At 47.1% G+C, this 27794-nt stretch overlaps 1 protein-coding gene across 1 annotated transcript in view; it reads left to right on the top strand.

The window, feature by feature from the left end:
- The window catches only part of LOC144150198 (superkiller complex protein 2-like), a 62697-nt gene extending 38854 nt beyond the window's left edge, over positions 1-23843 (top strand). Inside the window, exons 18-23 of the mRNA XM_077682047.1 lie at positions 4424-4575; positions 9557-9758; positions 14153-14485; positions 19086-19226; positions 21830-22043; positions 23210-23843. Of these exons, the coding sequence (XP_077538173.1) occupies positions 4424-4575; positions 9557-9758; positions 14153-14485; positions 19086-19226; positions 21830-22039 (1038 nt within the window). The 3' untranslated portion in view covers positions 22040-22043; positions 23210-23843. The remainder of the gene's footprint in view (positions 1-4423; positions 4576-9556; positions 9759-14152; positions 14486-19085; positions 19227-21829; positions 22044-23209) is intronic.
- Positions 23844-27794: the final 3951 nt, after the last annotated feature.

Raw genomic sequence — 27794 nt, 5'->3', positions numbered from 1 at the left:
AGGTTGGAGCTTCCGAGAGAAGAAACCCAGCGGGTGCCACTCGGAGTCGATTCTCTGCTGGAGAACAGCGCCTATTGCAACGCTGGATGCATTTACCATGATGCGAGTGGGCGCGTCGGTTCTCGGGTGGATGAGAAGCACCGAGTCGGCGACGGCTTGTTTAGCAGCGTTGAAAGCGGCTTGAGCTTCGGGAGACCAGGAAATCGCGGATGAGGAGCTCTTGGTTGTGCGAAGAAGCTCAGTCAGTGGATGCAGAAGCTCGGCGCAGTGGGGTATAAAGCGTCGCGAGAAATTCACCAGGCCCAGGAATTCACGAAGCTGGCGGAGGCTGGTAGGTTCGGGGAAGTCCTTCACGGCTTGAACGTGAGAGGGTAAAGGACGTATTCCCTGCGCCGAGATGTGATGGCCCAGGAACTCGAGCTCGGACGTCCCGAAGACGCATTTCTGGGCGTTGACAACCAGGCCAAATTGTTGAAGGCGTTCAAAGAGTTCTCGGAGGTGACGCTCGTTATCTTGTGGAGTAGGACTCGCGACTAGGATGCCGTCGATGTACGCAAATACAGCCGGAAGGCCGCGCGTCACCTCGGCAATGAACCTTTGAAATGTTTGAGCGCGTTGCGTAGCCCAAAGGGCATGCGCACATACTCAAACAAGCCGAAGGGTGTAGTGATGGCCGTCTTCGGGATATCGGCAGGCTCGACAGGGATTTGGTGATACGCTTTGACAAGGTCCACTTTGCTAAAGATTGTGCACCCTTCCAAGTGGCTTGTGAAATCCTGGATGTGGGGTAGGGGATAGCTGTCGTGGACAGTCTGAGCGTTGAGCGCTCGGTAATCACCGCACGGACGCCAGTCTCCACTTTTCTTAGGAACCATATGCAGTGGAGACGCGTGGTTGCTGGACGATGGGCGGATAATACCGAGTTCCAGCATGTGCTCGAATTCACGTTTAGCAGTCGCCAGACGCTCACCGAAGAGGCGGCGCGGCCGAGCTGCGACTGGTGGACCACGCGTGACGATGTGGTGGGTAACGCTATGCTTGGGCGGCTGCTTTAAGTTGCAGGGTCTCGTGACCTCAGGGAAGTCTTCGAGGATTCTTGCGTACGGGCATGAGGGAAGCAGCGTGCGGATGCCAGTTGGAGCGACAGTAGACAGTATGCCCAGGATGGAAAGACGCGTCTTGCTGTCAATCAGGCGATGGTGACGCATGCTGACATCTAGGTCAAAGTGGGTGAGGAAATCGGAGCCGAGGATGGGCTGATTGACGTCGGCTACTACGAAGACCCACCGGAAGGCGCGTCGCAAACCAAGGTCGAGGGTGAGGGACCGCAGACCATACGTGGCGATAGAGGTAGAGTTCGCTGCACGAAGTGTAGGTCCAGGTGACTTAGAAGTACGCTCATCCTTGGTGGCCGGTAGTACACTGACTTCAGCACCCGTGTCTACCAGGAAGCGCAAACCAGAAATGCGATCCATGACCAGGAAAAGGCGGCCAGGTTGTAAGGCGAGGTCACTTGCCGCCATTAGTGATCTCGCGGCGCGTTTCCCGACCAGCTGCATGGGGAAGTGCAGTGACGGGCGCGGTGCTGGAAAGTGCGATGGTACCAGCAGATAGCCGAGCTTCGAGGGCTGTGCGAACAAGAACCACCCGGGGAAGACGAACGGCGGCTAGGACGTGGGGAGGAGCCGCATCGGCGATCAGAGGACGTCCGAAGCGCTTCAATGGAAGCGGCGAGTTGATCGATCCGAGTCTCTAAGCGGGAAACGGCCGATGACTCTGCTGTCGAAGCGAGGGGGGTGACTGAGGGAGAAGTCGCGTCGTGAACTTTATCAGCAAGCTCGGCGGTGCGGTCAAGGGTCAAGTCCCCTGCAGCAGCTAAAACGATGCGAGTGGACTGTGGCAAGCGCTGCAGAAAGAGTTCTTTTAAAAGTGCACCGTTGGAGTCCACGTTGCTCGCGCCCACAAGCTGTCGCATGGTGTTGAGCAGCTGGGAAGGGCGGCGATCTCCAAGCTCTTCGTGGGTGAGCAGGTGCCGGAGGCGCGCGCTCTCAGACGCCGTGGTTCGGTCCAGAATACTCTGCTTGAGCCGCTGGTACGGAGCATCGTTCAAAGGTGCACCGATGACGTCTGCCACTTCATCAGCCACCTCCGGAGGCAGGTTGCAAAGCAAGTGGCGAAACCGAGTAGTCTCCGAGGTGACGCGGTGCAGATCGAAGACGGCTTCGACCTGGGCGAACCAGACGTGTGGGTTCTTGCGCACGAAGGTGGGCAGACGGAGCTGTATGACTGCGACGTCCGGCGGCCGCGAGGAAACGTCAGGCAAAAGAGGGCCCGAGGGCGCGAGGTTGCTGGGGTCGGTCATGTTTTAGTCCGGAGTCACCACTGTCGGGAACCGCGGGGTCGCAGCGCAGCGCAAGAGAGAAAGTACGAGCGTGGCAGGCTTTCGGAATCGAACTGCCCGTGCCGTGCTGGCGCACCAAGCACGCGCCGCTCGTCTCTTTATTCTCGTCTTTTCTAGCCGGCACCAAGGCGCCGGCTAAGAGCGCCAACCAGAGGGCGCTACAAGTTTACTTGAAAATTAAAGAAGCTTTTTTAAGAGCAGTGTCCCCCCTTAACTGGGTAGGTGGAAAATCCTGCATCCCTGGAACTCACAGGCGGTGCACAAAGCAGTTGACGGCCCAAGAAACAAACAACAGTTCGAAGTATGTTTGGAGTGACGCCGTGTTTCTCAGGGAAGCTTCTGCAAACATTGATTGAGTTGAAAAGAAAGTTGGGTGTGTTTGGGTATGGGTGGTATTCAAAACAGAGGCTTCTGGAATGTGAGGCAAACACGTATCCCCAACACCCCCACAGCTTGATGGCTGTAGGTGACTAAAGGTGAACCCAGTGTGTGTAGCCTTGGACTTCTGCGTGAGCAATTCCAACATGGTAATTGTGGAAGCAGCGGTTGAGGGAGTAGCAATGTCCTGCGAAGTCCTCTTGGCTGGGTGATGCGAATGGGGGTGTGTTCCAAGTCCACAGTTGCTCAATAGACACCACCAGTTGTGAAGCTCCCCTACGCCCCATGTGCCAAAAGCTGGTCTGCGATTGGGCCCCCTTGTTGGGGGGGGACGGAGACAAGCAAGGGGCAAGTTGACTAGACTGCCATCTCTCAGTAAAGGCTGATTGATCTAGTACGTACTCGAGTGCATGTGGCTGCTGCCGTGAGTCGTAGAAGATAAAACCATGGAAACATAAGTGAGCATTACCCAGTCTAATGTTCCCTCATTTGAGAAGCAAGCCTTGTTAACTTGTGCTCTTGAGTAAATCTCTGGCGAAGTACAGTTTTTGTCCTCTAGTTGTGCCGCGCCAATGCACTTGCCCCTTGGCTTCAACAAGCAAGCAAGGGTGCTTGTTGTGCCAGCCAGATTCTGAAGAACTCTGTGCCGAGTCGTCATAGCAGAGAGAAGAAAAACATCTTTAAGGAAAAGACGGTGATACTAAGGAGAGGACACATTTGGCCATTGGGCACTAATGCTTTATTTAAGGGGGCCATGCAGACAAAATACAAGTTTGTTTTATTCGAAAGAGTTCATGTTTTATAGTGCCCCCAGCACTTGTCCGGAAGCAAACGATGCCATATTTACTGAGACATTAATCACTTTAGGTTAAAACTTTGATTCTGCTGCCAAATTGTGTGTTTCCGGGACGTCTGCCATGAAGACACAAGGAAGGGTCTTCAAGCGAAATTCAAGTGCGTTATTCGGTCCGCAGCGGACTCCAGAGCCTTTTTTGCCGTCATTCCTCCTAGATGGCACTGCTTTTCGCCTTTGCTTTTTTTCTGACCGTATTTGCACCTGGCTTGTTTTTGTTATGGTAGGTAGTAATTGTTTCGCGAAACATAAGGTACGCTCAACAAGCAGGGTCACGTAAGACAACTCGAAAGCGGTGGAATGCTGTGCCGCCAAAACAAACATAGTGCGCCCAGTACCAACAGCAGTGGGCATCGGCACTTCAGTGTTAACATGTGTTTTCGTAACTTTAATTGTTAACTCCATCATTCTTGCTGCTATGAAATGAATACGCATTACATTTAAGCGCAAACAGCTCCTTTGGCAAGCTTATAAGCCCTGCCTTACAATTTGCATTTGCTTTTCATAAGCTCTGTTGTGGGAAATGGGCTACTGGGTCGCATGGCCATTCCCTTTTTTTCTAATTATGTAGCTTATTTGAGCGAAGTGTGCGTTAAAAGTGGTGTCAGTATGATTGTAACGAGGCAATGTTTCGAATGAACTAAACTTGTGTTTTGTGTGCACGGCCACTTTAAGGAAAAGATGGTGATACTAAGCAGGGGACACGTTTGGCCATTGGACACTAATGCTTTCAAACCCACTGCATCACAGTAGGATTCCTCGTAACCTCTCGCAATCGCGACGCTGTGCAGGCCAGTGGTGCCCCCCCGCCGCTCCCCTGGCCCCTGTCCAAGAAGATCTCGCTACCCCAGGGGGCCGTGAGCATCAAGCGCCTCACCGTCTCCTTCTCCGACGTCCTCTGCGTCTACTCCAAGACCGTGCAGGTCGATGGCAAGCAGACCATGTGAGTGGCTGGCGGGTCGGGGGCATTCAAGGACCTGTGGTTAGTGTGGTCACTTGTGTCTAAGGCTAGCTGTTGCCATTTACATATGAAGTGACAGCCTTGCAGAGTGTGTGGGAAATTTAGGAAAAAGACATGGCTGGATTTGTTTGAAAGAGTTACTCCTCCACAATGCTCAGGGACTATATTCTCATAAGCTTCCATTTTGAGAACGTCCGTTTTGCGTCCCTTTCATCGTGACGAGCTTCCGGTTAAGCAGAGGGCCTTCAATAATACTGTAACTGTTTTTGCAAACGCATTTTAACGAACTGAAACCATATAAAACTATCTTCTATGTGTTTATTTGAACGTGTTTTGAAAATGTAATTGCGATTAGATTTTTTTGTGACGACGTTGAAAGTTTTAACTGCAAGGGGACGAACGTCCAGAAATGCCAGAGTCGGCCAGCTGTTCCCTGCGATAGTGAAGTGTAAATGCTACGGCTACTCAGTTTTCTTTTCTTTCTCTTTTTTTTTTTTTTTTTGTGCTTGCTTTTCGTTTTGAGGTTGATGACAATTACCGTGCATCTAGATAACCCTCTCGTGACGTATTTCGGCTACGACGCACTTTCAGCGTGCTGATGGAAGCTTTTCCAAGTGCCTTGAATGGTGCGGTACGCCGTTGACATTTTCATTGTGCTCTACAAGTGAAAAAATGTGTAAGTGCAGAGGATTTTCGTTTCTTGACGACGTACCTGTTTCGCGTGAAGCCTACGAACGTTGGTATGTGTAATCGTCAAGTACCTACAGTTAAACCTCGTTATAACGAGACGGGCTATAACGAAATAATGGATATAACGAGCAAATCGTAATTCCCCTTGAAAGTCCCCATAGAAGCCAATGTATTTAAAACCTCGTTTTAACGAGGTAAAATTTCCCCGTTACGGGATATAACAAACAAATTTCGTTGAGAAATCAAATTTTTAGCTAATTTTACAACAGTGCGCAACGCGGATTTGAGACAGTGCGTGACGCAGCAACTGTATTAGCAGTTCAAAACTCCCACCACGCGCGCGAAGCTGGCTGGCGCGCCATGCGGACGCTGCGCCCGCGAAGCCCGCCTCTTCCCTCCCTTCCCCCCCTCTCCCTGCGCACGCCATGCGGACAATGGGGCCCTTCGATTTACATTGTCGGACTCACCGCGGGCTCCCCGAGAAGCAGTCCGACGTTCGATTTTCCCACGTATCCCTATGGCTTCGGGGAATCCGCGGACTATCCGTGGTGAGCCCGAGAAAAACCCCAATGCACACGGCGCGCGCGGTTGCGTCGCCTTCCTCCCCCACCCCTCCTCCCCTGTTTGTATCGCCGACGTCGCTGCATAGTTGTGTGCGCGTGGGTTTTGGCAGTCTTCAGCCTTATCTTTTATCGTACTGCCGGCGTGATTCCAACAGCACTAGTGCGACAGGCGGGGAGCGAAAGCGAAAGACTATCACTCTTGAACAGAAGACGGCTATGATAGAAGCCGTCACATCGGGCGCGAAGGAAGGTAAGGTGCACTCCGTGGTAAGGTGGCAAGAGACTGACGTGTGGACGAGTACGCTGTCCACCATCGTGAGCAACTGAGATTACATCGTCAGCGCTGTTGCACATGGCTTGAAAAGAAGCGCTAAGGACGGCGTCGGAGGGACTAGATGCGGCGGACGTGCTGCGTCGCTACTTCGGCGCGCATGAGGGCGGCGAAGATGGAAGCCATCGCTCGCATCAGGAAGGTGCATCAATGTCCAATTACGGACTTCGTAGCCAAGTCTGTTTGAAATACGAGTTTTGAACTGCAATAAGGTAGGTTCGTGACTTTTCCTTTTTACCTCCGGAATGTGTTTATTTTACCGACTATCGCCGTGCAGCAAGATGCTATTTCGCCCGCTTTTTGTTTTAGGTAACTAGAATGCATAATATCTGCAGTAAATGTCGGCTACGGCTATAACGAAATATTGGCTATAACGAGCAAATGGCGGCGCCCCTTCAATTTCGTTATAACGAGGTTTAACTGTATAAACATGATAAATTTTATGCCAAGGGCTTGTGTAATTGTGGTCGTCTGCTAGACAGCTATCGAGCTCGCAGACGATCGTGTATTTCATGCGTGCCTATGATCGTGCGTGGTGGCGACAGCGTGGATACACTGGCTCACGGAAGGAGCTGCGACAGCGATATCGTCTCTTCACTAGCGACCGCTGAATGAAAGGCACCGGTAGCGAAGAAAGAAAGGGCGCATATCACTTGGTCCTCGACACTGAGCCCATGCTGCAGCTGACAAAGTTTGTCCCAGAGCTCAAAACAAAGACACCGCACAGTCCTCTTCGAGAGGCGGAAGTGCTTCTGCAGGCATTCCAAATGCGTCTACATTACTTCTCCACCGTTTTTGTTGTTGGTTGTTGTTGTTGGTTATAGCCTTGTTGTTTATTTTAGCCAACAACAAGGTGAGAACAAGAAAATTTATGATTGACCTTCGTCTTTTTCAAATTCAAATCGTCTGCTCCAAGAAGTTGCGAACTAGCTCTGCCGCGCTCGCATTACGTCACATATGATTGTTTCGTGTAACCAATCAGGACTTGCTCAAAACAAACTTTTGAAACAGACACAAAACAGACAAAACACAAGAATACCGCCCCATATTTCCAAACGTATGAGCTTATAGAGGTGGAAATGTTTTCTCAGACCTTCGTCGGCAAGCGTGGCTATTCAGATGTTCTCTCTCTCTCTCTCCAGTGCCATTTTTTGGGAGCAAAGACAAAGTTTCAGTTTTTGTATGCAGCATCAATGCTGAGCTGCGCCAACAAGTGTTTTTGGCTATGTGGGGGCTACAAAGGATCTTTTTTTTTTTTGTTCTTTTTTAGAGGGAAGGCTATCCGAGTTTTGTCAGTCTCAAACTTGTAAACAGTCTGCAGGAAATTTAATGAGGTCATTTTTACTAGATCCTGTTATAGACGTACCACAGTTTTGAAGGAACCGTATTGGTGACAGGAGGGACTTTTGAGTGGGATGTCAGCTAGCATGGGGGGGAGAAAAACCAATAGTTTAGTTATACCATATTTACTCTCGTAATGAACCCACTTTTTTTCTGGAAAATTTAGCATGAATTTGGGGCAGGGTTCATTATGTGGGAAAAAAATTGCGAGAGATTTTTAAAAGTTGAAATCTCATACAATAAAGTTGCTAAAAGAAGCACTGTCAGATTCTTACCATTTTCATAAAAAACATGTAGGTAATTATGTAATGAAATTTATATTTTATTCGCCACTCACGATCGTCCCCCTTCGCCATGGAGCTTCCCTCCGCACTGAAGTCGCTTGCGGCCGCACTTTTCTTGTCGGCACCGTCTTCCATGCCGTCAAGGCACTTAAAAATTTCTTTTCTGACACCGGCAAACCTCCTTCGGGCCCACGAAACACACGGCGACCCCTGTTCACCGCCCGAAAACCTCTCGTTTTCACCCGTAGCCTACACGCACTGGGTCAACACTGAAGTGCCACACAGCTGCGCCATTTCCATGCACAATGCATGCTCCACCATCGTAGTTTAAAACGCTGCGCAGCAGGACTACAAAAAAAGGTTTGAACACAGCTGAGCAACAAAACCACGGAGCATAATGGCGAAGTCGTGTAACAGTAGGAGCAGATAAGTGCGGAGTACGTTTAGTGCTTTGTTCGCATGGCAGCGGAACCAGCCTAAACTTTAAATATTGGTGCTTTGTACGCACGCCGCAACATTTTTATGGCGCAAGGTTTGTTTTGCATTCAACTGGTGGCGCACCACAAACGCGCAATTTTTGAATTGTAAGCCACGGCATTCACGCTCACGTATCCGGCTACTGATGAGATTTCTCTTTCTTGGAATGAATTTTTAGCCTTTCTGCGCATACTGTAGCATGATATCAAGTTACTGCTATCGCCTACAGCATGAGCAACCATGCTTAAAATAAATACTTAAAATAAATACATATCCGCTGCATTTTTTATTCAGTGAGAAAAAAGTAAATTCTCAACAAGAAAAGTGGGGGGAAGGTTCATTATGCGAGTGTGTTCATTATGCGAGTAAATACGGTATTTGCTTTTAGGGTGAACAGGAAGTGGAATATGATTTCGATTGAATATTTTTCTAAAATTAAAGTGTGTAGCGTTAGCGTTGCCAGTACAAAAACTGAAATTTCAACTTTTTCGCAGACTTCAACTTGCAATCAAAAATCAAATAAAAATAAAAAAAGACTTGTCTAAGGGTACCATAAAAACACTTTTACTGCATTATGCTGCAAACATGTAAAAGGAAACGAACCTGTTTGTACCTTTGATGACAATATGAAGTGCAGACCGCTTTAGGGCCGCGCCTTGTCATCGTAGCTCGCTCGGAGGGCCCAAGTAAAGCCCCACGGCGTTCCGTCATCGCAGCGTAATCCAGAGGCTTCGAAAGCCAAGCAGTTTATACAGTCATAAGCGTTCGAAACTTAGGAACCGCTGGCGCCTGTCATACATCTCCCCGTTATTTAGTGCAAAGAAAACTGTAGGTGCATTTGAGGCAAAATATACGTAAATAACTGCGAACGCCCACGTTCATTTAGTTGGGAACGCACGTTGGGTTGGTTTTTACGATAGTAAGCGAAGAAAAGTGGCAGTGCAATGCCGGCACGTGTGGGAGGAAAGGCAAGCACAAAAAGAACAGAACTCCTGCTCGCGCAGTTTCAGGCAGGGGGTGCGCGAGCACTGCGAAGGCGGGAAATCTGAATTGCACTGGGTGGTAGCCGTGAGCGGATAACGGCACCGCAGCCCATTATGGCAAATCACTGCTCTGCACCTCCTACAGCTTTCACATTGAGTGGAACGGCTCTAATTTTTCCCATTTGAGCAAACTCGCATTGTCTTTGTGGCCCGTTCCGTTGAGAGCCCCGCTGGAAGAAGGGCGGGACGATGCGGTGACGTTCCTCTCTTCCCCCGCGTCCCCTGCAAACACAGGAGCGCCCACCAACAGAAGGTGCTGGCGCAGCAGCTGCTTGACCTGGTGGAGCGGCACCCGGCCGGCCTGCCCAGCATCAACGTGGTCAAGGACCTGCGCCTCTCCCACTTCGACCTGGTGGACGCGGTCAAGCAGGCGCAGGCGCTCGAGACCAAGCTGCTGGCCAGCCCCTGCCTCAAGTGCCCGCTCTTTGCCAGCCACGTGAGTGTAGCCCTTTGCGACACGGCGTGTACAATTGTACACGCGGCTTTTAAGAGCTTCTTTGTGAGTTACAGTTGTCGTCATCCCCACTTGAACTGCTCAGCCAGCATTCGCATTTCAAATGGGAATGCGGGCTGAGCGGTTCAAGTAGGGTTCAAGCAGTTCAAGAACACTTACTTGACATGTCAAACGCTCGGTGCATGAAGTGGGTGTTCTGGGTTTTCCGTTTTCTATCTGTAGTTAAAACGTTTGTTATTGCAAAATTGAAGGTGTTAACTTAATTTATGAGGGCTACAAATCACAACAATGTGTATGCGTTTTCTGTTGTTCCAGTGGCTAAGAAACGGTGGTCACGTTTACAATTAGGATGCGACCAAATTTATTAACTAGTTACAAGATCGAGTTTTTTTGTTTTTTAAGTGAAATTTTGGTTATCAAAAACATACAAAGGCAGTTTCAGATTTTTCTGACGACTACATCCTATTGCGTGTTGTAAAAGGATAATGAGGGCGCTGGTGAAGGGCTGTTCGGTAGTGGTTTCTGAGCACCTCAACACAGGCACATCAAGAAGGAAGTCGTCTGTCTACTTGGCTCTTCATGAGCCCGTGTCGAGTTTGCACCACTTTGTGAGGTGTTCAAGTTTTGCCGCTGCTTTTAAAGCGAGGCTTTCGATGTGTCGCCGGTTGCGTCTGTAGTCCACCTCAAAACCCACTGCAGGAAAGCCAACTTCCACCTATAAAGCATGCTCTGCCTCAAGTATACTCCTTCGCAGGTGAAGCCTGATTTAGGTTTTCTGTACCAACACAGGAATCCCTCACGAGAAAGCTCCGCGTTCAACCATCGCCGTCGGTAGACGGAGGGGTGCTTGCTTGTTCCTCTGCCCTGTTTGCGTGGCCCTTGTCACACGAAACTGTCTGCAGAGAATGTTCTGAGCAAACAGACATGAGCAAAGCCTCGAGCTTTACAGCTGGAAAGGGAAGTTGCCCGTTTTGTGGGACTTCTGAGTGAGTGCAGAAGTTGTCCTGGTCTGGGGTTTCTTTGGTGCAGGGACCGAGGTCGTCTAGGGCAGTCTACCAACTGAGTAGAATGGACAATTGGGCTAGTTGGTAGCAGTTCATCTTGAAGGTGGAAGCGCTAGCACAACAGGGACAAAGGGACCTTTTGTCCCTGTTGTGCGAGCGCTTCCACCTTCAAGATGAACAGCTACCAACTGAGCTACTGGGGGGGCTGGGTGCTCGTAGTGTAAGAGCGGATCAGTCAGCCAAGTACAACCTGTCCTCTCCGTCACTGCTGTGTACGTCTGCTTTCTGCTGGATCGATGTCAGTTTACTCTTTTGTGGAAACATCCCTGGGAAGGTTCTCTCTGTCGTGCAGGAAGCAATACATGGGTCGAACTGGCTGAAGTCTGAACGATTGGTTGAGATGTGGCAAATCATCAAGTGATAGCAACTACAGTCATTTGTCTGATCAGTGCCACAACTGTGGCTGTATGGCATTGTTTGGTTCACTTACTGTGTGAACTAGACATTGAGAACTAAACGTTAGGAGATAACTGAGGCAGGTTTGATTACTAGAGCTGAGTCGTCTTGCATGAGTCCGATGGATGAAGAGTTAACATGTGTGGCTTCAACATGACGGCTGTGGTGGGGAGAGTGCTGTAACGCTGCCTTATGAAAAAAACTTTACTTGGGTACAAGTTGAGAGTGGCAATAGCTTGCGTATCGTATCACTCCACCGAAGTGACGGACCCGGATGTCAATGTGCGCTTACGTTTTGAAAGGAGATTGCGTCGAATGTGTGACCACCATCTGCTTTTTCTCACCTAGTTTGTTTGTCATCGCTGCAGTGATTTATAAGCAGATGAAGTCCAAAAAATCACAAAAACGACCCTTGTGGCATTCAAAATACGTGCAGTAATGCACTCTGCACCACGCGAAGAAACATCCGGCTACCGTGATGAAGTGAAGGAGCAACTCCTGTTGTAGTTTTTCAGTTGTATTTTAGTATAGTTCGGTAGACTCACGATAATTCGAACTCGAAGGGACCCCAGAATTTTGGTTGAGTTATTAGAAGCCTCAATTATCAGAAGTTCTCATAAATATGACCCGGGCAGTATACCGACTTGTGTTGTAATGAAACGTCACATAAAGTGAAGCCTTGATGTAACGAACTTCAATGTAATGAAACCCCTGATGTAACAAACCACGGAATTTTTTAACTTCAAGTGTATGCGCACCATGTATTTTATTTAACCCTGTGTGTAACAACGTCTCGTTTGACGAAATTTCAATGTAAAGAAGTGTTATGGACAACTAGGCACGAACTTTTGGTTGTAGAAGTAGATTTTGGGCGACGCAAGTACCAAAACGAGTCTCAATAAAACACGAATGGCGACACTGGCTGCCCAATGCCACAGGTGCAGCGTGCCATTGAGTCCGTCAACGAGCTCGTTGCCTACAAGCTCCTTGCCTACAAACTGCGTATGGCGCTGCCGCCGCTGCACGCCACTGCTTTGCCCTTTGTTCGAGTTTGCTCAGGCTTGTTCTTTCTTTATTCTTTATTCAGAGATTACCCCGCATTGCCCGAAGGCGCTACAGCAGGGGGGTTACAGCATGGACATTAACAAATCTTCATTTTTACAGCACACTTGCGCTTCAGACAACCTGTTCCACTCTTTAATGGTTCTTACAAGAAATGGCTTAGTGAGTAGGTCCGTCCTGGTATGCCATTCCCTTATTTTGAAGACATGGTCAGTTCTATGTAAACAGTAATGAGGTTCTTTGAAGTATTTTTCTTTGTTAATTCCTGTTTCATTGCGAAATGTCTGAAAAAACAACTACCCGAAATTTTCGTCGTCGCGAGGAAAGCAGCTCCCACCCTAGTTCGTTTTTCATCTGAGTGCAACTATCTTCCCTCTTGTACCGTCTCAAGATGAACCTAGCCGCTCGGTTTTGGATTTTCTCTAGTCCATCTGACAGTGTGACTTGGGAGGGATCCCATACAGCACAGGCATAATCTAGAATAGGTCTTACACATGTAAACTAAGCCATCTTCTTTAGGCTTTGCTCTGAAGTTTTTAAGTTGCGTTGCATGAAATTCAGCGCCCTTCCAGCTTTCCCCACTACGTCGCTCACATGTGCATTCCATGAGCAATCGGAAGAGAACACTACATCTAGATATTTATAAGTAGCAGCTTTTTTTACAGGATCATTGTAAAAAGGTACCCAGTCTCAATTGGCTTCCGTTTCCTTGTAAAAGAAACATGAACACACTTTCTATTATTTAAATTCATTTTCCACGTAGAGCACCAATCCCGGACACGTTCCAAGTCAATTTGCAGTAGGGTAGAGTCACTCTCACTTCTGACGTTTTTGTCTGCAAACAGTCTGACACTTGAATGAATACCTACTGAATTATCATTAATATAAACTAAAACCAAAAGTGGCCCCAATACAGAGCTCTGCGGGACTCCCGACGTCACATCATCGTACTTGGAGCTTTTGCCGTTTAAACTGACACATTGTCGACGTTGACACAATAATTTTCTGTCCACTTAAGCACAACGGGATCTATGTTTAGTAATTTAAGTTTGTTACAAAGAAACGAATGTGTTACCGTATCGAAGGCTTTACGAAAATCTAAGAAAATACAGTCAGTTTGTCCCCCTGAATCAATGTCAGATGCCAGATCATGGTAAAATTCAACCCGTTGCGTGGTGCATGTGAACCCCTTGTGGAACCCGTGTGGGTTTCATAGGTCCGGCAAGTGTGCGGCAAAGCATTTGTGGGTCTTTATGAGCCTTGCACACACGTATTTTTCACGCCCGTTTCTGCGATTGCGCGCACGAGTGGTGGCTTCTGCCTCGGCCAGAAAGCAACTCACACCGCGCTCAGTGGAGGGAGGAGAATTGGTTTTTTGATGCGAGAGAAGTGGTTTTTTGGTGCACCGCTTGGAACCAATTTTAGAGCTCGATAAACTTTGCTGGTACCAGTGGCAAGGAACCATTTCGAATGCCCATTTCGAACACCAAAGTTTAATAAGCTGTAAAATTAGTTCCAGTCCGTGAATCAAAAAACATCGATTCTCTTATTGCATTCACCGGAGTTCATAGCACCGGAAAATATAAAGATTACAGTTTTATTACCAGTGCTGTTTTGTCTCTTGTTCCTCCTAAAATGGCTGATCATCTCTAATTACCTTGGTAGCTAATCGACAAACTAAAAGAATAATGGCATATTTGAAATCAGCGGGAAAAAAGTAGCAAGACTGGCAAATTTCTCGAAGTTTGCTTAACAATTAAAGGGAGTTGTTTTTAGAGCAGTGCCCGGAGCAAAGAGCAGGAGCAAAGCCCCGAAATGTGCGTTTGAATTCAAGCCCCCCTTGGGTGCGTGCAGTTTGTGCAGGAGTGCCGGAGAGGCCGGCTGGCAGCGGAGCTGGAGCAGGCGCAGAGCCTTCTGTCGGAGGAGAGCCTGGTGTCGATGGCGGAGTACCGGCGGCACGTGCGGGCCCTGCAGCGGCTGGGCTTCATGGACGGGGACCAGGCGCTGACCATCAAGGGCCGCCTGGCACGCACCCTGCACACCCACGAGGTCATGCTCACCGAGGTGCTGCTCGAGGACTCCCTCATGGCGCTGGGCCACGCCGAGCTGGCCGGGCTGCTGTCCAGCTTCGTGTGCGAGCAGCGCTCGCGCAAGTACACGCCCGTCATCCCCAAGCCCCTCAAGGAGGTGAGATGAGAGCCCACTGCCACCTGAGTGCATCGTCCTTACTGTCATGTACAGAACTGCAAGACGGAATCTGGGAGCACAGGCCGTCAGATGCTCCATAGAGCATTGTACTAATGAGGGGTGTGTGAATATTTGAATACAAATCGAATAGCACCTTTACTGATAATTCGATTGAATCAAGTAGTATCTACCGTATTTATTCGAAAATAGGTCGAGCACGAATATAGGTCGACCCCCTAAAAATTGAAGTCGCCGGGAAAAAAAATAATATATTCGATTATAGGTCGACCCATACTTTTAAGAAAAAACTTGAGGAAACTTTTTAAAACTCCCATTTATTTACAATGCGGTCACCTCACTGGTCGGAGCCACACACTGCGTCGTCGTCGGAACTTGCGCCGCATGCGCTGCAGTTCATTACCCACTCCCGCCCCCGACTGGCTTTGAAGGCTCAACGGCCAATCCCGCCTCGCAGCGCTAACTGTGTAGTTTTGGTCCTTCGCAGGACACTCGGTGTCCTTTCGCACGCTCCTTTTCCATGTGCAGCCGGAGTTTTTTCTCGAGAGCATCGTGCCTCCCAATTGTAGGGCCACGAAACGCACGACGCAGTCCCCTACAAGCAAAAAGTTCGTCCCGCTGTTTCCGCCATCCCCTGATCAGCTTTTCATTAACGACTAACTCTCGCTGAGCGGCGCGTTGTTCAAGTTCTCAGCAAACAGGATCACCCGCCGCTTAAAGTCCGACGTGACATCGCGAAATGCGCACGAGAAACACGTTGTATGCGCAAATCACAACGAAGCAAACACAAAGAAAGCGCATGAAACGGAGAACGGGAGATAGTAGAGACAGCGGAGACAGCGAGCGAAGCAGGCAACGCCGTTCCGTTCACGAGGTGGCTACGCTAGGTGGCGAAAGTCACCTTTACCCCCACCTCGCGCTAGCCGCTACCGCGGCTCCGACGACACCAAGCCAAGCCAATCTGGCTCTCTAGCCAGTACGTCAGCTCGCTCGTGTCCGGTTCGGCCGCAGGTAATGCGCGATAGCCGGCAGTCACTGTGGGTGGTTTTCTTACGCTGATTGTTTTGTTATTTTTTCCTTTATTTTCTTGCCTGTCTTTGTTCTAGATGCTCCGCGCTGCCGCCTCAAATTGAGGAGCGCCGGGCGTGACGGAGAAACGGATTGCTCGGTGCGCTCGCCATTTTTGATCACGACTATAGGTCGAGGTTCTTCGGTCACGATTATAGGTCGACCCTCAATTTTTAAGCACATTTTCGGAAAAAAAAGGTCGACCTATATTCGAATAAATACGGTACTATTCGATTTTCCAAATAGTCGCGTAGATTTTCTGAATAGAACCTGCTCTGCAAAACAGAGAGATGTCGGTGCACACTGACACACTGATGCTACACCATCTGCTCATTTTCAGTGTACTCAGCAAGCCTTATCCAAGCTGCGCTTTTGACGAGCGCACCTTGGAGGCTGTAAATTTTATCGTGCAGTTTGCGATTACGTCGATGAGACCTGCCGCCGGCTCTGGTTGTCATTTTGAATCCTGCGACCAGATGTTTACATGTTAGGGCAGCTTCCGGTAAAGCAATCACCGCCACTTTTCTTCTGCCTTTGGCAGCGCCTCCGTTAGTTTAAAAACAAAAGAGGTTGTGGCGTTTTTGCATGCAGTTTGTGTATGCTCGTTGCATTTTTTTGTTTGCGTTCCAGACCACAGGCACAGCTACAGGGGACAGATTGGTGGTTTCGCTGCCTTTTTATTGAACCGATGAGCGGTCAGGGCTCATCGGTTAGTGCCAGCCACCTCTGTGTCACATATCCTTGATGTTCGCCACGGGCTTCCATGGCAAAAATTGTGTTGCTTATCGTGGTACCATAGCAAGCTGCCCTTGCACGGCATAGTGCAGGCTTGTGCACAGTGACTCTGCCGCAACATATCATTCATGCTTCTGATTTTTGACGAAGTGCATTATCGGGGCCATTGTTTATGACTTGGAAGGTGCCCGCTTCGGAGTTGCAAAGCGCTGACTATTCATTCCCTGTGGTAGCAGTGCAGCTACCCTAGAACAAGTTGTTCTTTGATGTGTATTGTGCCTGCTCCGGGTTCCTGAAGTACCGCCTCGTAATGGTTTGCCGGCTGGACTGCTGTAAATGAGAGGTGAAAAGTGTGTCCTTTGGATTGTAAAGAGAATGCCATGACAACCGAACACGCAAAGTAGCTGCTTTTTTTGCACAGAAACTTGTTGAAAATCGCGTCTGTAAAGGATTTTTGATATTCGATATTCGATCCGAAAGCTTCGGTATTCGATTCGGTATTCGATTCGGTATTCGCGCACTCCTAGTACTAATATATGCCAGAGGGAAATCTGGTGCTAGTGTATTGGCAAGCTGCACTTCAGTGAGTGGGCAGTCATGTACACCCCTTTGTCAAAATTTTGTGGGCCAATATACTAAGCCTTCTCGACCGCGAAGAACTCAAAGAACCAGCTTTAACTATGTGACAAAAATATATAATGACAGTAGGATAGAAAGGTGTTTTTTCAAGCTTTCCTGCATAAGAAGTTTCAGCCTCACTCGGTACGTAAGCTTGTTCATTGAATTGTTTTAGGCCTGTGCGTTTCCGTCTTGGCCTAGAAAATTTTGACAAGGACTGTACATACCGGGCAGGTTAACGTCCCACTCGTTCTCGGCATAGTTTGCCAACAATTTTCGAAGTTGCCTGCGGTTGAAAAAAAGACAATGTTATTGTAAAAGATCGGGGCTCTTCGATGTAGTCGCAGATTCATTGCAGATAGTCTGCAGAGATGTCCGAGGATTCTTCACTCACTAGCACGGGAGTGATACCCGGGAAAGCTTTCGTAGGGTCCGCCAACACGCATTCACAGTAGAAATCACCCACAAGCAAAGGCAGTGCCACACAGGAAAACTATAAGCAGAGTTGGCCACGCTGCACGCTTTTTCATTTGTGCTGGGAAGAAAAAAAAAAGGACGCTTGCTCTGTGGCACCGTGAAGCAAGTGTGACTTGGCATGTGATCAAACACATGTGGTAAGAGCACGTATGGCGCTGCTGAGCACGAGGTCGCAGGTTCGATTCCCGGCCGCGGCGGCCGCTTTTCTGATGGAGGCGAAAAGCAAAAACGCCCGTGTGTACGACATTTCGGCGCACGATAAAGATCCCCAGGTGGTCAAAATTAATCCGGAGCCCTCCACTACGGCGCGCCTCATCGCCTGCGTTGCGTCGGCGCGTTAAACCCCACAATCAATCAATCAATCAGAGCACGTATGGATAGCAAGGGAAAAAATGGGAAGGGGAATGCCTTCGTCTAACACGAGAAAACAAAATTGTGCAGTTGAAGGATTAGTTGCAGTAGCATGGGGGTGATTTTTGAGAGGCTAAAGGGTTTGGGTGAGAGTGAATGCTGCAAAGTTCATGTGATGCCAAAGTACGCATGTGCATTTTTTCCAGAACAAATGATTTTTGTTTTAGACATGTTCAAATCTCAAATTTGTGACTGTGAATCAAATGTGGATAGTAAAAACTAACTGCGAATCGAATATTTTTGAATGCCAATAGTTAATAATGAGTGAGTATTGAATCTAATATCTTCGATACGGATAGTGTGTACAGAACATATGAAACATAGCTACCAAAAGTGAAAAGATAACTCAGGCAGTCACGACTTCACACATCTGGGTGTTCATGTGGTAGTGCTGGGTGAAAACATTGTGCGAAAAGCTAATAACGAAGGATTAAGCTGAGATGACTAAGCAGAGCAAAAACAACTTGGCCTATGTTTTTATAACGAAATATAGGTTGCTCAACATGCCATCCATAGAAGAGAGTGTATATTTTACTGATCCCTCCAGTCGCTGAAAAGAGGCTGCGCATGGTATACCCAGTTACAACAGAAGAGCAACAGCAGAAGTTGCCCATGCAAAAAGTGCATTACTTCGAGCACTTTCAACACGAGTCGAGTCATTCCTGCAATTTTTTAGACATAACGTACTTATAAATTACTGCAGCAACGACAAACAATATCAGAAAAACAATGTTTCCATCTTTCAAACCCAAACTTTTAACGGTTGTAACTTGTGCTACAGACCAGATAGAATGATACTGTTAGTCTTGTTGCGCTCCTTGATGTGTGCACAGTTCACTGGTACCTTGTTCAGCTGCATCCCTCCAGCAGTTTTTTTTATAAAGGCTATCAAAAGATCAAATATAAAATTCCAAATAAGTGTGAATGTAGTCGTTTCACACAAAAACAAATTTTATATCTACAACCAGAATGTAAAACTACATACGCCCCCCAATTTTCATTATCATAACTGTAAAAATAAACTTTTTGGTTTAAGACCAGCCCCTTAATTTAAGCACAATCTTTTTTCAAAACGCGTTTACATCCGGGTCTCTCTGTCGCTTTGATGGAGTGACGCCCTATACGAACCATTGCCGTTCTCAACTTTCACCGGAGTATAGTGGCTGGTTATAACTAGTACCCTACTGGAAGTAATACTGACACTTGATTCTGTGCTCATGCCACCGTAGGGTTAACGGGAAACTGCTCTTGGGCTTCCCCGTTCTTGCTGCAGGCTGTGGAGAAGTTCCGGCTGATGGCGCGACACATCGGGGACGTGGAGCATGAGTGCGAGTTCAAGAGCCCTCCTGGGGATTACGTGGAGCAGTTCAGCTTCAGTCTCTGTGAGGCTGTGTACGAGTGGGCCAAGAAAACGGTACGGGAAAAGATCGCCCCCCATCTCTCTCTCTTTCTCTCTTTATCTTGCTCTCTCTCCCCCTCTTTTTCTCTCCTCTTTTTCTTTCTCTTTTTCTCTATCTCTTTTCCCTCTATCTCCCTCTCTCTCTTTCTATATCTTTTTCTCTTCATCTCTCTCTCTCTCACTCTCTCTCTTGCTCGTTCGCTTGCTTCATCGGGGTTTCAGCTCTCCACACTTTCCTTGCCGCGGGCACAACAAAACTCTCAAGAATAGCTTTTGTGTCAAAAAAGCTTCGCTCAATCCGTTTCGATGCGCAGTGAAAAAGAAAATATTCCAACAGCTTCCTTGCACATAGTAGTACCTTAAGTTCGCATTGATGTAAGAATCGCAGAGTTCTTACCTAATTAATGAATTGATTGAATTAACCCAGGGATGATTTTGTGAAGGTGATTAGTCTTGTGACTCAAACAGTGTAAACGATATCCTTAAACGGTTTCCCGCCACGGTGGCTGCTTTTCTGATGGAGGCAGAAAGCGAATACGCCGGCATGTTCGAGATTTGAGCGTGCATTAGATCTCCAGGTAGTGAAAATTAATCCGGAGCACTCCACTACGGTGCACCTCATCAGCTGTGTAGCATCGGCACGTTAAACCTCATGATTAATTGAATTGATATGCTTAAGCCCATTGAACTTCATGCCCATAATAAATTTCATGCAAACTATATCAATCAAGGTTTGCACAGGTCCTTGAAAACATTGAAAACCCTTGATTTTTCTGGAGAGAACCAATGGCCCTATCTTTTCACAAGAATTTAAAGAGTTTGTCGTGAATTTTAGGTGTTAAAAATGTAAAGAAACATTGTAACAATCAAGTTTCAGTGTATTGCGTGAAATTACGAGTTGTGGATTCTCATTATTACGAGGCAACAGTGGGAGCAGCACTCCTCAATAGAATTCATGTCACGATACAATCCCGTGAAAGCCAGCTTCTGTTCTCTATCTTGCATGTTCCATCTAGTCTGTGGACGGCCTTGCGTTGCATGTTTGCTGTGCCTCATACGCTCCATCTGCGTTTGCTTTTTCGTGCAAATGGTGGTCGTGTACATAGTTCATCCTGCCTTGCAGCAACACTTGCTGAGTTAATTTCAGCTGATACTCTTGCTGACAAAGCAGGAGATGCAGGCAACATTAACTAAGTTTCGAAATCAAACAGCCTCACCAAAACACCAAGAAAAAAGAAAAACCTCTAAATACAAACTATGAAATAAAAAATAAAGCTGGGGGAGCATTCATGAACCCATAGCGTCTATCTAAATGTGCATTAATGTTCTTAGGTATGAGGCAATATCAAAATTTTGCATTGTGTTGAAAAAGGTATACCGTATTTACACGATTGTAAGACGACCCTTTTTTTCAAATTTGACAATCCAATGTTGGGGGGTCGTCTTAGAATCGAAATCGAACCATGTACCGCTTGCAACGACAAGAGAGACAAGAAATCAGGGGTGCTTCGAGGTGTGAACGGCTTTGCACGCTTATTTCATACATTCTGGCGTCAATAGAAATGATGCACCTTTTGTAAGTTGGACCTAGAGCGACTAAACTCTCACTATCGCTTTCGGAAGTGTACTAAGCAACGTGATATGATAGTGGCTACGTTTGCACCGTGCATTGAATAAAGGGATTCGCTAATACTCATTTTGTTTATTAGAGACCCCCACGATAAAGCCGGTCGTGTTAGAGACGAACAAAATGCTTCGTGAAAGCGAGTAACGCGCTCACGGAAATTGCGTGCGGCCTCCATGGCGAGCGGCTGCTTCCGTCAGCCGCCATGTTGTTTTAATCACGATCGCGCGTGGCTGCTGCCGATTGCTTCGATTGTCATCTCGAATAGTTTCCCGCTCAAGCCAAAGCGAATAGTTTTCCGCGTGCTTATACAAAAGCTTTTCTTTTTTTAGCATCTACTGCGCGCATTACGAGTGCCTTTATGACGAGCGCACGGCTCTTGAGGGAGCACCGATAATCGATGGAAGAGCTGCCGTAGGGGGGTATTGGTAGTTGACGGAAGAGCTTCTCTTTGTGATACAATTTTCTAAGCGGGCGCGTAAGTTCGCGGCTTCTAAGGAAGCCGCGAACTTACGCCAAGCGGGCGTGTGAGGAGAGCCTCCCTACTGTGTGCGGGTGGGTCCTCTCCGCATGGGCGGCCGTACCACGTGATGCCGTGGTGCGGTCGTTCGCGAAGTGTGGACTCACACTTGACGACGACGTGCTGTGGGACTGCAGCAGCAATGACGGCAGCAGCACCAGTGAGGACGACTCCAGCGACGATGAGTAATCCTCCGCAACCACGTGAATAAATTTCCCTTGTGTAAAATGCGCACTTTTTTTTTTTTTTGAGATGCGATTTTGGGGGGGTCGTCTTACATTCGAGTCGTCTTACAATCGTGTAAATACGGTAAATAACCCCAGATAAAACATAAGATGGGGACTTTGAAAATGTGTTTTCTGGTCCTTGAAAGCCCTTGAAAACCCTTGAATTTTTGCTTTTGAAGCTTGATTTGACTCAGTTTGGTTGTTACGTGAGAATAAATAATTAATACGAAAATAACAAACAATGCAGAGCTTTGTGGAGATCATGAGGGTGGCCAGCAAGCAGGAGGTCCAGGAGGGCACCATCGTGCGGTGCGTGCAACGGCTGTACGACCTGCTCAAGGACGCCGCGGCCGCCGCCAAGCTGGTGGGTAACGACGAGATCTGTGACAAGATGAAGGAGACCCTCCGGCTGCTGCAGCGTGACATCGTCTACCCGGGGAGCCTCTACCTCAACTGACCAGGTATACTGTACCCCCCTCCCCTGTGCTAGTGGCGGAGGAGGGACTGCTCTTAAAACAGCTTCCTTGAATTGTTAAGTAAACTCTGTGAAACTTGTCAGTTCTGCCGCTTTTCTTACACTGATCTCAAAATGGCATTATTTTTTGAGTCAGTCAATTAGTTACCAAGATAATGAGAGATGATTAGTCATTTTTGGAGGAACAATAGGAAAAAAAGTGTTTGCTATAAAACTGTAACCTTTCCAGTACTATCAGCCACGGTGAATTCAATGAGAGAACTGTTTTTTTTTTCTTTTTGGTGCACTGCGTGGAATTAATTTACAGCTAATTTTAATTTTAAATAAATAGTTTTCTTGGGTGACTTTTTTTTTTTTTGCAGCCCTTTTGGGGAGCGAAGTTGCAATCCAACCTTTTCAGCCCAGGAATTCATATTTTTTTAAGCAAAAATTCTGCGTGTTTTCGTAGAGTTTTGGACCTCGGAAGCATAGAAACAAAACATTGAGCTAATAGGCAAGTATTTATAACTTACATGCATGACTGTCAATTAGGTCATGAGGCAATAAAAATTTTCTTTCGAGTAGAAAAGGTCTTTTTCTTGTTTTCCTAAAAAGTGTGACATTCTAGCTCGTGGGGGAAAAAAAACAAAGGTGGTAGGGTAAGAATTTGCAGATTTATGAACATTTCCACAATCCTGGATTTCAGTTTCCTTACCCGCCCTGTCATCACATCCTGTGTCCACTGGAGCTTCTTCTTTTTCATAACGTCCATTTTTGTGAAAGCAGAGAAGTGGTGATGTCTATTGCAAGAGGCATCCTTGAAGAACTCTTGCCCAGAAAACAAGCAGTTTTTGTTTTGTTCTCGATGTTCTAGAGTGTATTTTCTAGAGTGACACCAGGATGTTCTAGAGTGACACCAGGACTGAAAGTGCTAACTTCCGTATTCTTAATCCCTCCTCCACTTGAGCCTCTAGTGGAGGAGATCACAGAGAGCGATTTTCTAATGTAAAAACATTGCTTTATCTTCCACTTAGCCGAGTCCAGGGAAGGAACGCATGGAGTGAAGGACAGACTCAGGATACGGCCATAAGAGCGACATGTCCGGCAGTAGCATGCAGAATGGATCGGTGTTCACTCGTTCACAACTGTTCAGACGGGACATTTTTCTCGCAGCTGGAAACAACCTGCCTGGCTTTGGTTGCCCAGGCGTGGACTGTGATTCTGCCGGTGCACTGGCCTCTACGGACCCTCGGTGAAGTCACCAGATGCCTTCCTTGTAGCTCCATGTTGCGTGCATTTGTTATGCGAATAAAGCCTTGCATTTTTCGAGGCACTAGCTATGTCAAAAAGGTAGGCTACAAGTGAGGGGGGTTACATTTAGCTGCATAGTACAGCAGTCTTCCAGCCTTGCAAGTGAGGTTTCTGCTAAGCACACCTCTACTCTTTGCACTTTTCTGTGCTATAATTCGCGCACAGATTTCCCGGTTTGTTGCTGGAATTGTACTATCTATTCACGTGTCACTGGGGTGAACTTTCTGGGCACTTCTGCGTTTTTTCCCCTCCCTTTTGTTGTCTACAACTGAGTAAAACATCTGGATTCAAAAAGGTTTCTTTTTCTTTTCGTTTGCTGTGATACTGCCATGTTACGTGTGGTACTTGTCACTGAGAGGGAGCAGTGTGTGCTTACGTTCACTTATGTGTTTGCTGATGCTCGCATGTGTCTCGATTGCGTGAAGTGTGTCTTGCACGAGGAATTTGTTTCTTTCTATTTATTTCTTTTACACTCCTGCCAATAAAAACTGCCAGCTGCATATTCTTGCGTAGTCTCCATTCCTGAAACCACACTTACTTCTATGCTGTGCTAGCTGATAGGAAAGCTTGTAGCATTCCTAAGGAATGGGCAGACATTCACAAGTTAATACTAATAACGAAACAAATGTATTATGACATTTGATTGTCATGGAAATTGAATACTAATAATTAAAAGCACTACATTAGTGAAGTATTTCTAAGATTTGGTACCCTACTCATAGTCGTAAATGTTTCAGAAAATTCAGGTACCAGAGATTATGTTGTAAAGCAGAACCCTACTTATACGTTCCTCACTAGTACTATTACGTTTTCTGGCTATGACGTGGGGGTAACGTAGTCCCACTAAAATATTCATGCACATCTATGTACAGTTGATCCCGGATATATTGAACTCCAAGGGGATTGCGAAGTGGGTAGTTTCATATATGGATCATTCAAAATATAAAATATACCCATATGAAGCTCATCTGAAAACTCCGCACATCACTGAGAGCTTTCCTATATCGCGTTAACGGTAGCTTCCCAGTTTGTAAATCAAAATCATGGAGAATCTGAAACATGGCACGATGACCACCACACTTTATTAGGCACGAAACGAGTCTGTGAGCTTTCCTTTATCGTCTGCGTCATGGAGTTCACCAAATTGTTTTCAAGCTTGCGCATTCCACTCAAACAAGAAAGCCCAGCACTGTCCACGGCTCAATGCCGATGCAAGCTCGGCTGCCGTAGGCAGCTGGAAACGTCATTAGGGTTGCCAACAAGGTCTTTTATGGTGATGGCGATCACCATATCGTGGCAGCGCATTGTCCTGAGCACTTGCGAACTTGCGTGCTGTTGCGACATCTGGAATTTCGCATGGGAGTGGTGACGCCTCTCTGATTCACTCTCAAGGCACTCAACGCCGTTGTCCTCTCTGTCCGAATGCCTCTCGCCTGGAGGTGCTACGAAGCTGCTTTGCTGAACCAACTGCAGGACCACGCACACGACATGCTCCATAATGGCCGGGCCGCATTGCCTTCGCCTTAAGGGGGGACGCGGCTTTCAACTTCGGAAAAATGACCAAAACATCGTTTTTTTGAAACCCGCATATTCGGCTTCTATGTTTCCTATTCTGTGCGTCTGCAAAGTTTTTACGCTGAAAAGCGTCGCAAAGTGGCATAAAAAAATACTTTTGTCAGGCTCGGTGACAAACTATCAGCGCAAAAGGGCGAAAAAACGGCAATTTTCGGAGCGCTCTATCTCCGCAACGGTGCCACCGGGCGCGGCCATTTTGATATGGTTAGATCGGCCGAGCGATCGTCTTTCCGGTTCCGCTCGTCTCTTTTATCTTCGTTCATTCACAAACGCACAAACGGCAGAAAAGAAACGACGCACGAACGAAGCTAGAAATAGATGCTGAAGCGCTATTGGTCCTCCGGTCGGGGCGCAGAACGACGACCCTCCTGATTGGATGTCGCGGGCGCAACGCAAGATGGCGGCCGCCTGAGCTGCGTAGCGAGCGGATTGAGTTCATTTTCGCCGCTTCGCTCGGCCGAGTTTCTGTTCAATCTGTGGTATTCAACACGGACGTTATCGCGATGGGAATGCCAGAGATAACGAGCCAGATTACGGGAAGTTGTGTGGCTCGAAAGGCGGAAGTCACCGAACGCTTCGTGGTGCGCGTGACTCCACCGTCGCCAGACCCCGGAGGGTGACGCGGTGTGCGCGCTTGCGATAGCGGTTCGTGAAGTGAACTTTTAGTCGGATTTGCAATGTTTACACGCTTAGTTATTGCTGTGTTTTGACTGTGGGCTCGCTAGCCTTGAGAAAGAAACGGTCGACGCGTCAAACGCTGCGGCGCGCACGGCATAGCCGACGCGCATTGGAGCATCACATGACTGGGCAACCGGTTACGATTGAACGCCAGTAGTTGTAATTAATGCCTGCGACGTTAGTTTTAATCTTAAAAGCGACCTGACCAGCCATATCAGGTATAATCAAAGCTCGATATGTCGCGGTAAGCGTGCGCTGCGATGCGCGCGAGCCATATCGCCTTTCTTGCGCAACGTTTCCCGTGCACTTGTAATTTTCATGCAAACAGCTTTGAGTTAGTAATATAGGAATAAAAATATGCTCTCTGCGTTAAAAATGTACGTTACTGTGGCAGCATTTAACTGATTTTTTTAGGGAAATTATTGATACCATTGCTCGGGGCATACTGGCTGTGCTGCGAGAAATATTGGATGCCTTGAATGTCAAAAGTAGTAAAAAAAATATGCTCTTGCATTGAAGTTGGGAGTTATGCAGAATACTCTACCAAGCTTCAAAGTAGCTCATTTTCAACCTTGTGGTATGCGAACTTTTGGCAATGAACACCTGCACTATGAGTACTAAGTTGCTGGGCCAGGCAAGATAAAACATGAAAAAAAAAGCCAAAAATGTTAAAATTTAAGTTTAAAAAATGCTTAACTTGTTGCCATGGTGACAACACTGCAAAAGGAGGTTGTCCAGTGCATACCTCGGCAAAGTTGGCGCGGCTCACTCAAACTCACTCACAATTTTTTTTTTCGAATCACCACTCACTCAAACTCAGACTCAATGCTGAGCAGCACATCTGCGCTCACTCAAACTCAGACTCAATGCTGAGCAGCACATCTGCGCTCACTCAAACTCAAACTCACATTGAGCTCAAAACTCAGAACTCACTCGGACTCAAAACTCAAAATGTACTCAGAACTCAAAATGTACTCAAACTCAAAATGTAATCAAAACTCAAAATGCACTCAAACTCAAAATGTACTCAAACTCAATTTGGACTCAAAACTCAAAATGTACTCAAAACTCAAAATGTACTCAAACTCAAAGTGTATTCAAACTCAAAATGGACTCAAAACTCAAAATGCACTCAAACTCAAAATGAACTCAAAACTCAAAATGGACTCAAAACTCAAAATGTACTCAGACTCAAAGTGAACTCAAACTCAAAATGGACTCAAAACTCAAAGTGAACTCAAACTCAAAATGGACTCAAAACTCAAAATGTACTCAAACTCAAAATGAACTCAAGCTCAAAATGGACTCAAAACTCAAAATGTACTCAAACTCAAAGTGAACTCAATACTCAAGATGTACTCAAACCTCAAAATGTACTCAAACTCAAAATGTACTCAAAACTCAAAATGTACTCAACCTCAAAATGGACTCAAAACTCAAAATGTACTCAAAACTCAAAATGAACTCAGAACTCAAAATGGGCTGAGAACTCAAAATGAATTCAGAACTCACATGGCCTCACAGAGATTGAGACAGTCAGAGAGTGAGAGTTTGAGAGTGTGAGATTGAGAGTGTGAGTGTGAGTGAGAGACGAGAGTGTGAGTGTGAGTGAGAGTGTAAGTGTGAGTGTGACTGAGTGAGAGTGAGGGTGAGAGTGGGAGTGTGAATGTGAGTGAGAGTGAGAGTGAGAGTGAGAGTGTGAGTGAGAGTGAGAGTAAGAGTGTGAGTGTGTGTGAGTGAGTGAGAGTGAGAGTGACAGTGTGAGTGTGAGTGAGAGTGAGAATGAGAGTGAGAGTGAAAGTGTGAGTGAGAGTGTGAGTGAGAGTGAGAGTGTGAGTGTGTGTGTGTGTGTGAGTGAGTGAGTGTGTGTGTGTGTGTGTGTGTGTGTGTACCTTTTGCTATATCCTCATAATTATAACCAGAAAGCATTTTTATATTTGTCCCACGTGATCCCCCTCGACGAGACCTTTAAATTGATACCCCACACACCTTAGGAGAGTCATACAAAATTCATACAAGTCAAACTAACGATGCCTCTCATGACTGTAACCAGGACGCATTATTTAGGTGTCCGACATGATTCCCCTAACTGGAACCTTCAATTTGACGCCCCACATGCTTCAGCGGCCTCACCTTGAATTTATTCCAATCTATGACTCATAATGACCATCTCATGATTCGAACTACGAAGCCT

Source organism: Haemaphysalis longicornis, unplaced genomic scaffold (assembly GCF_048455015.1).
Source record: "Haemaphysalis longicornis isolate Haplotype H1 unplaced genomic scaffold, Haemaphysalis longicornis Haplotype H1 scaffold_8, whole genome shotgun sequence".
NCBI classification, from domain to species: Eukaryota; Metazoa; Arthropoda; class Arachnida; order Ixodida; family Ixodidae; genus Haemaphysalis; species Haemaphysalis longicornis.
This window is presented reverse-complemented; position numbering and strand designations above follow the sequence as displayed.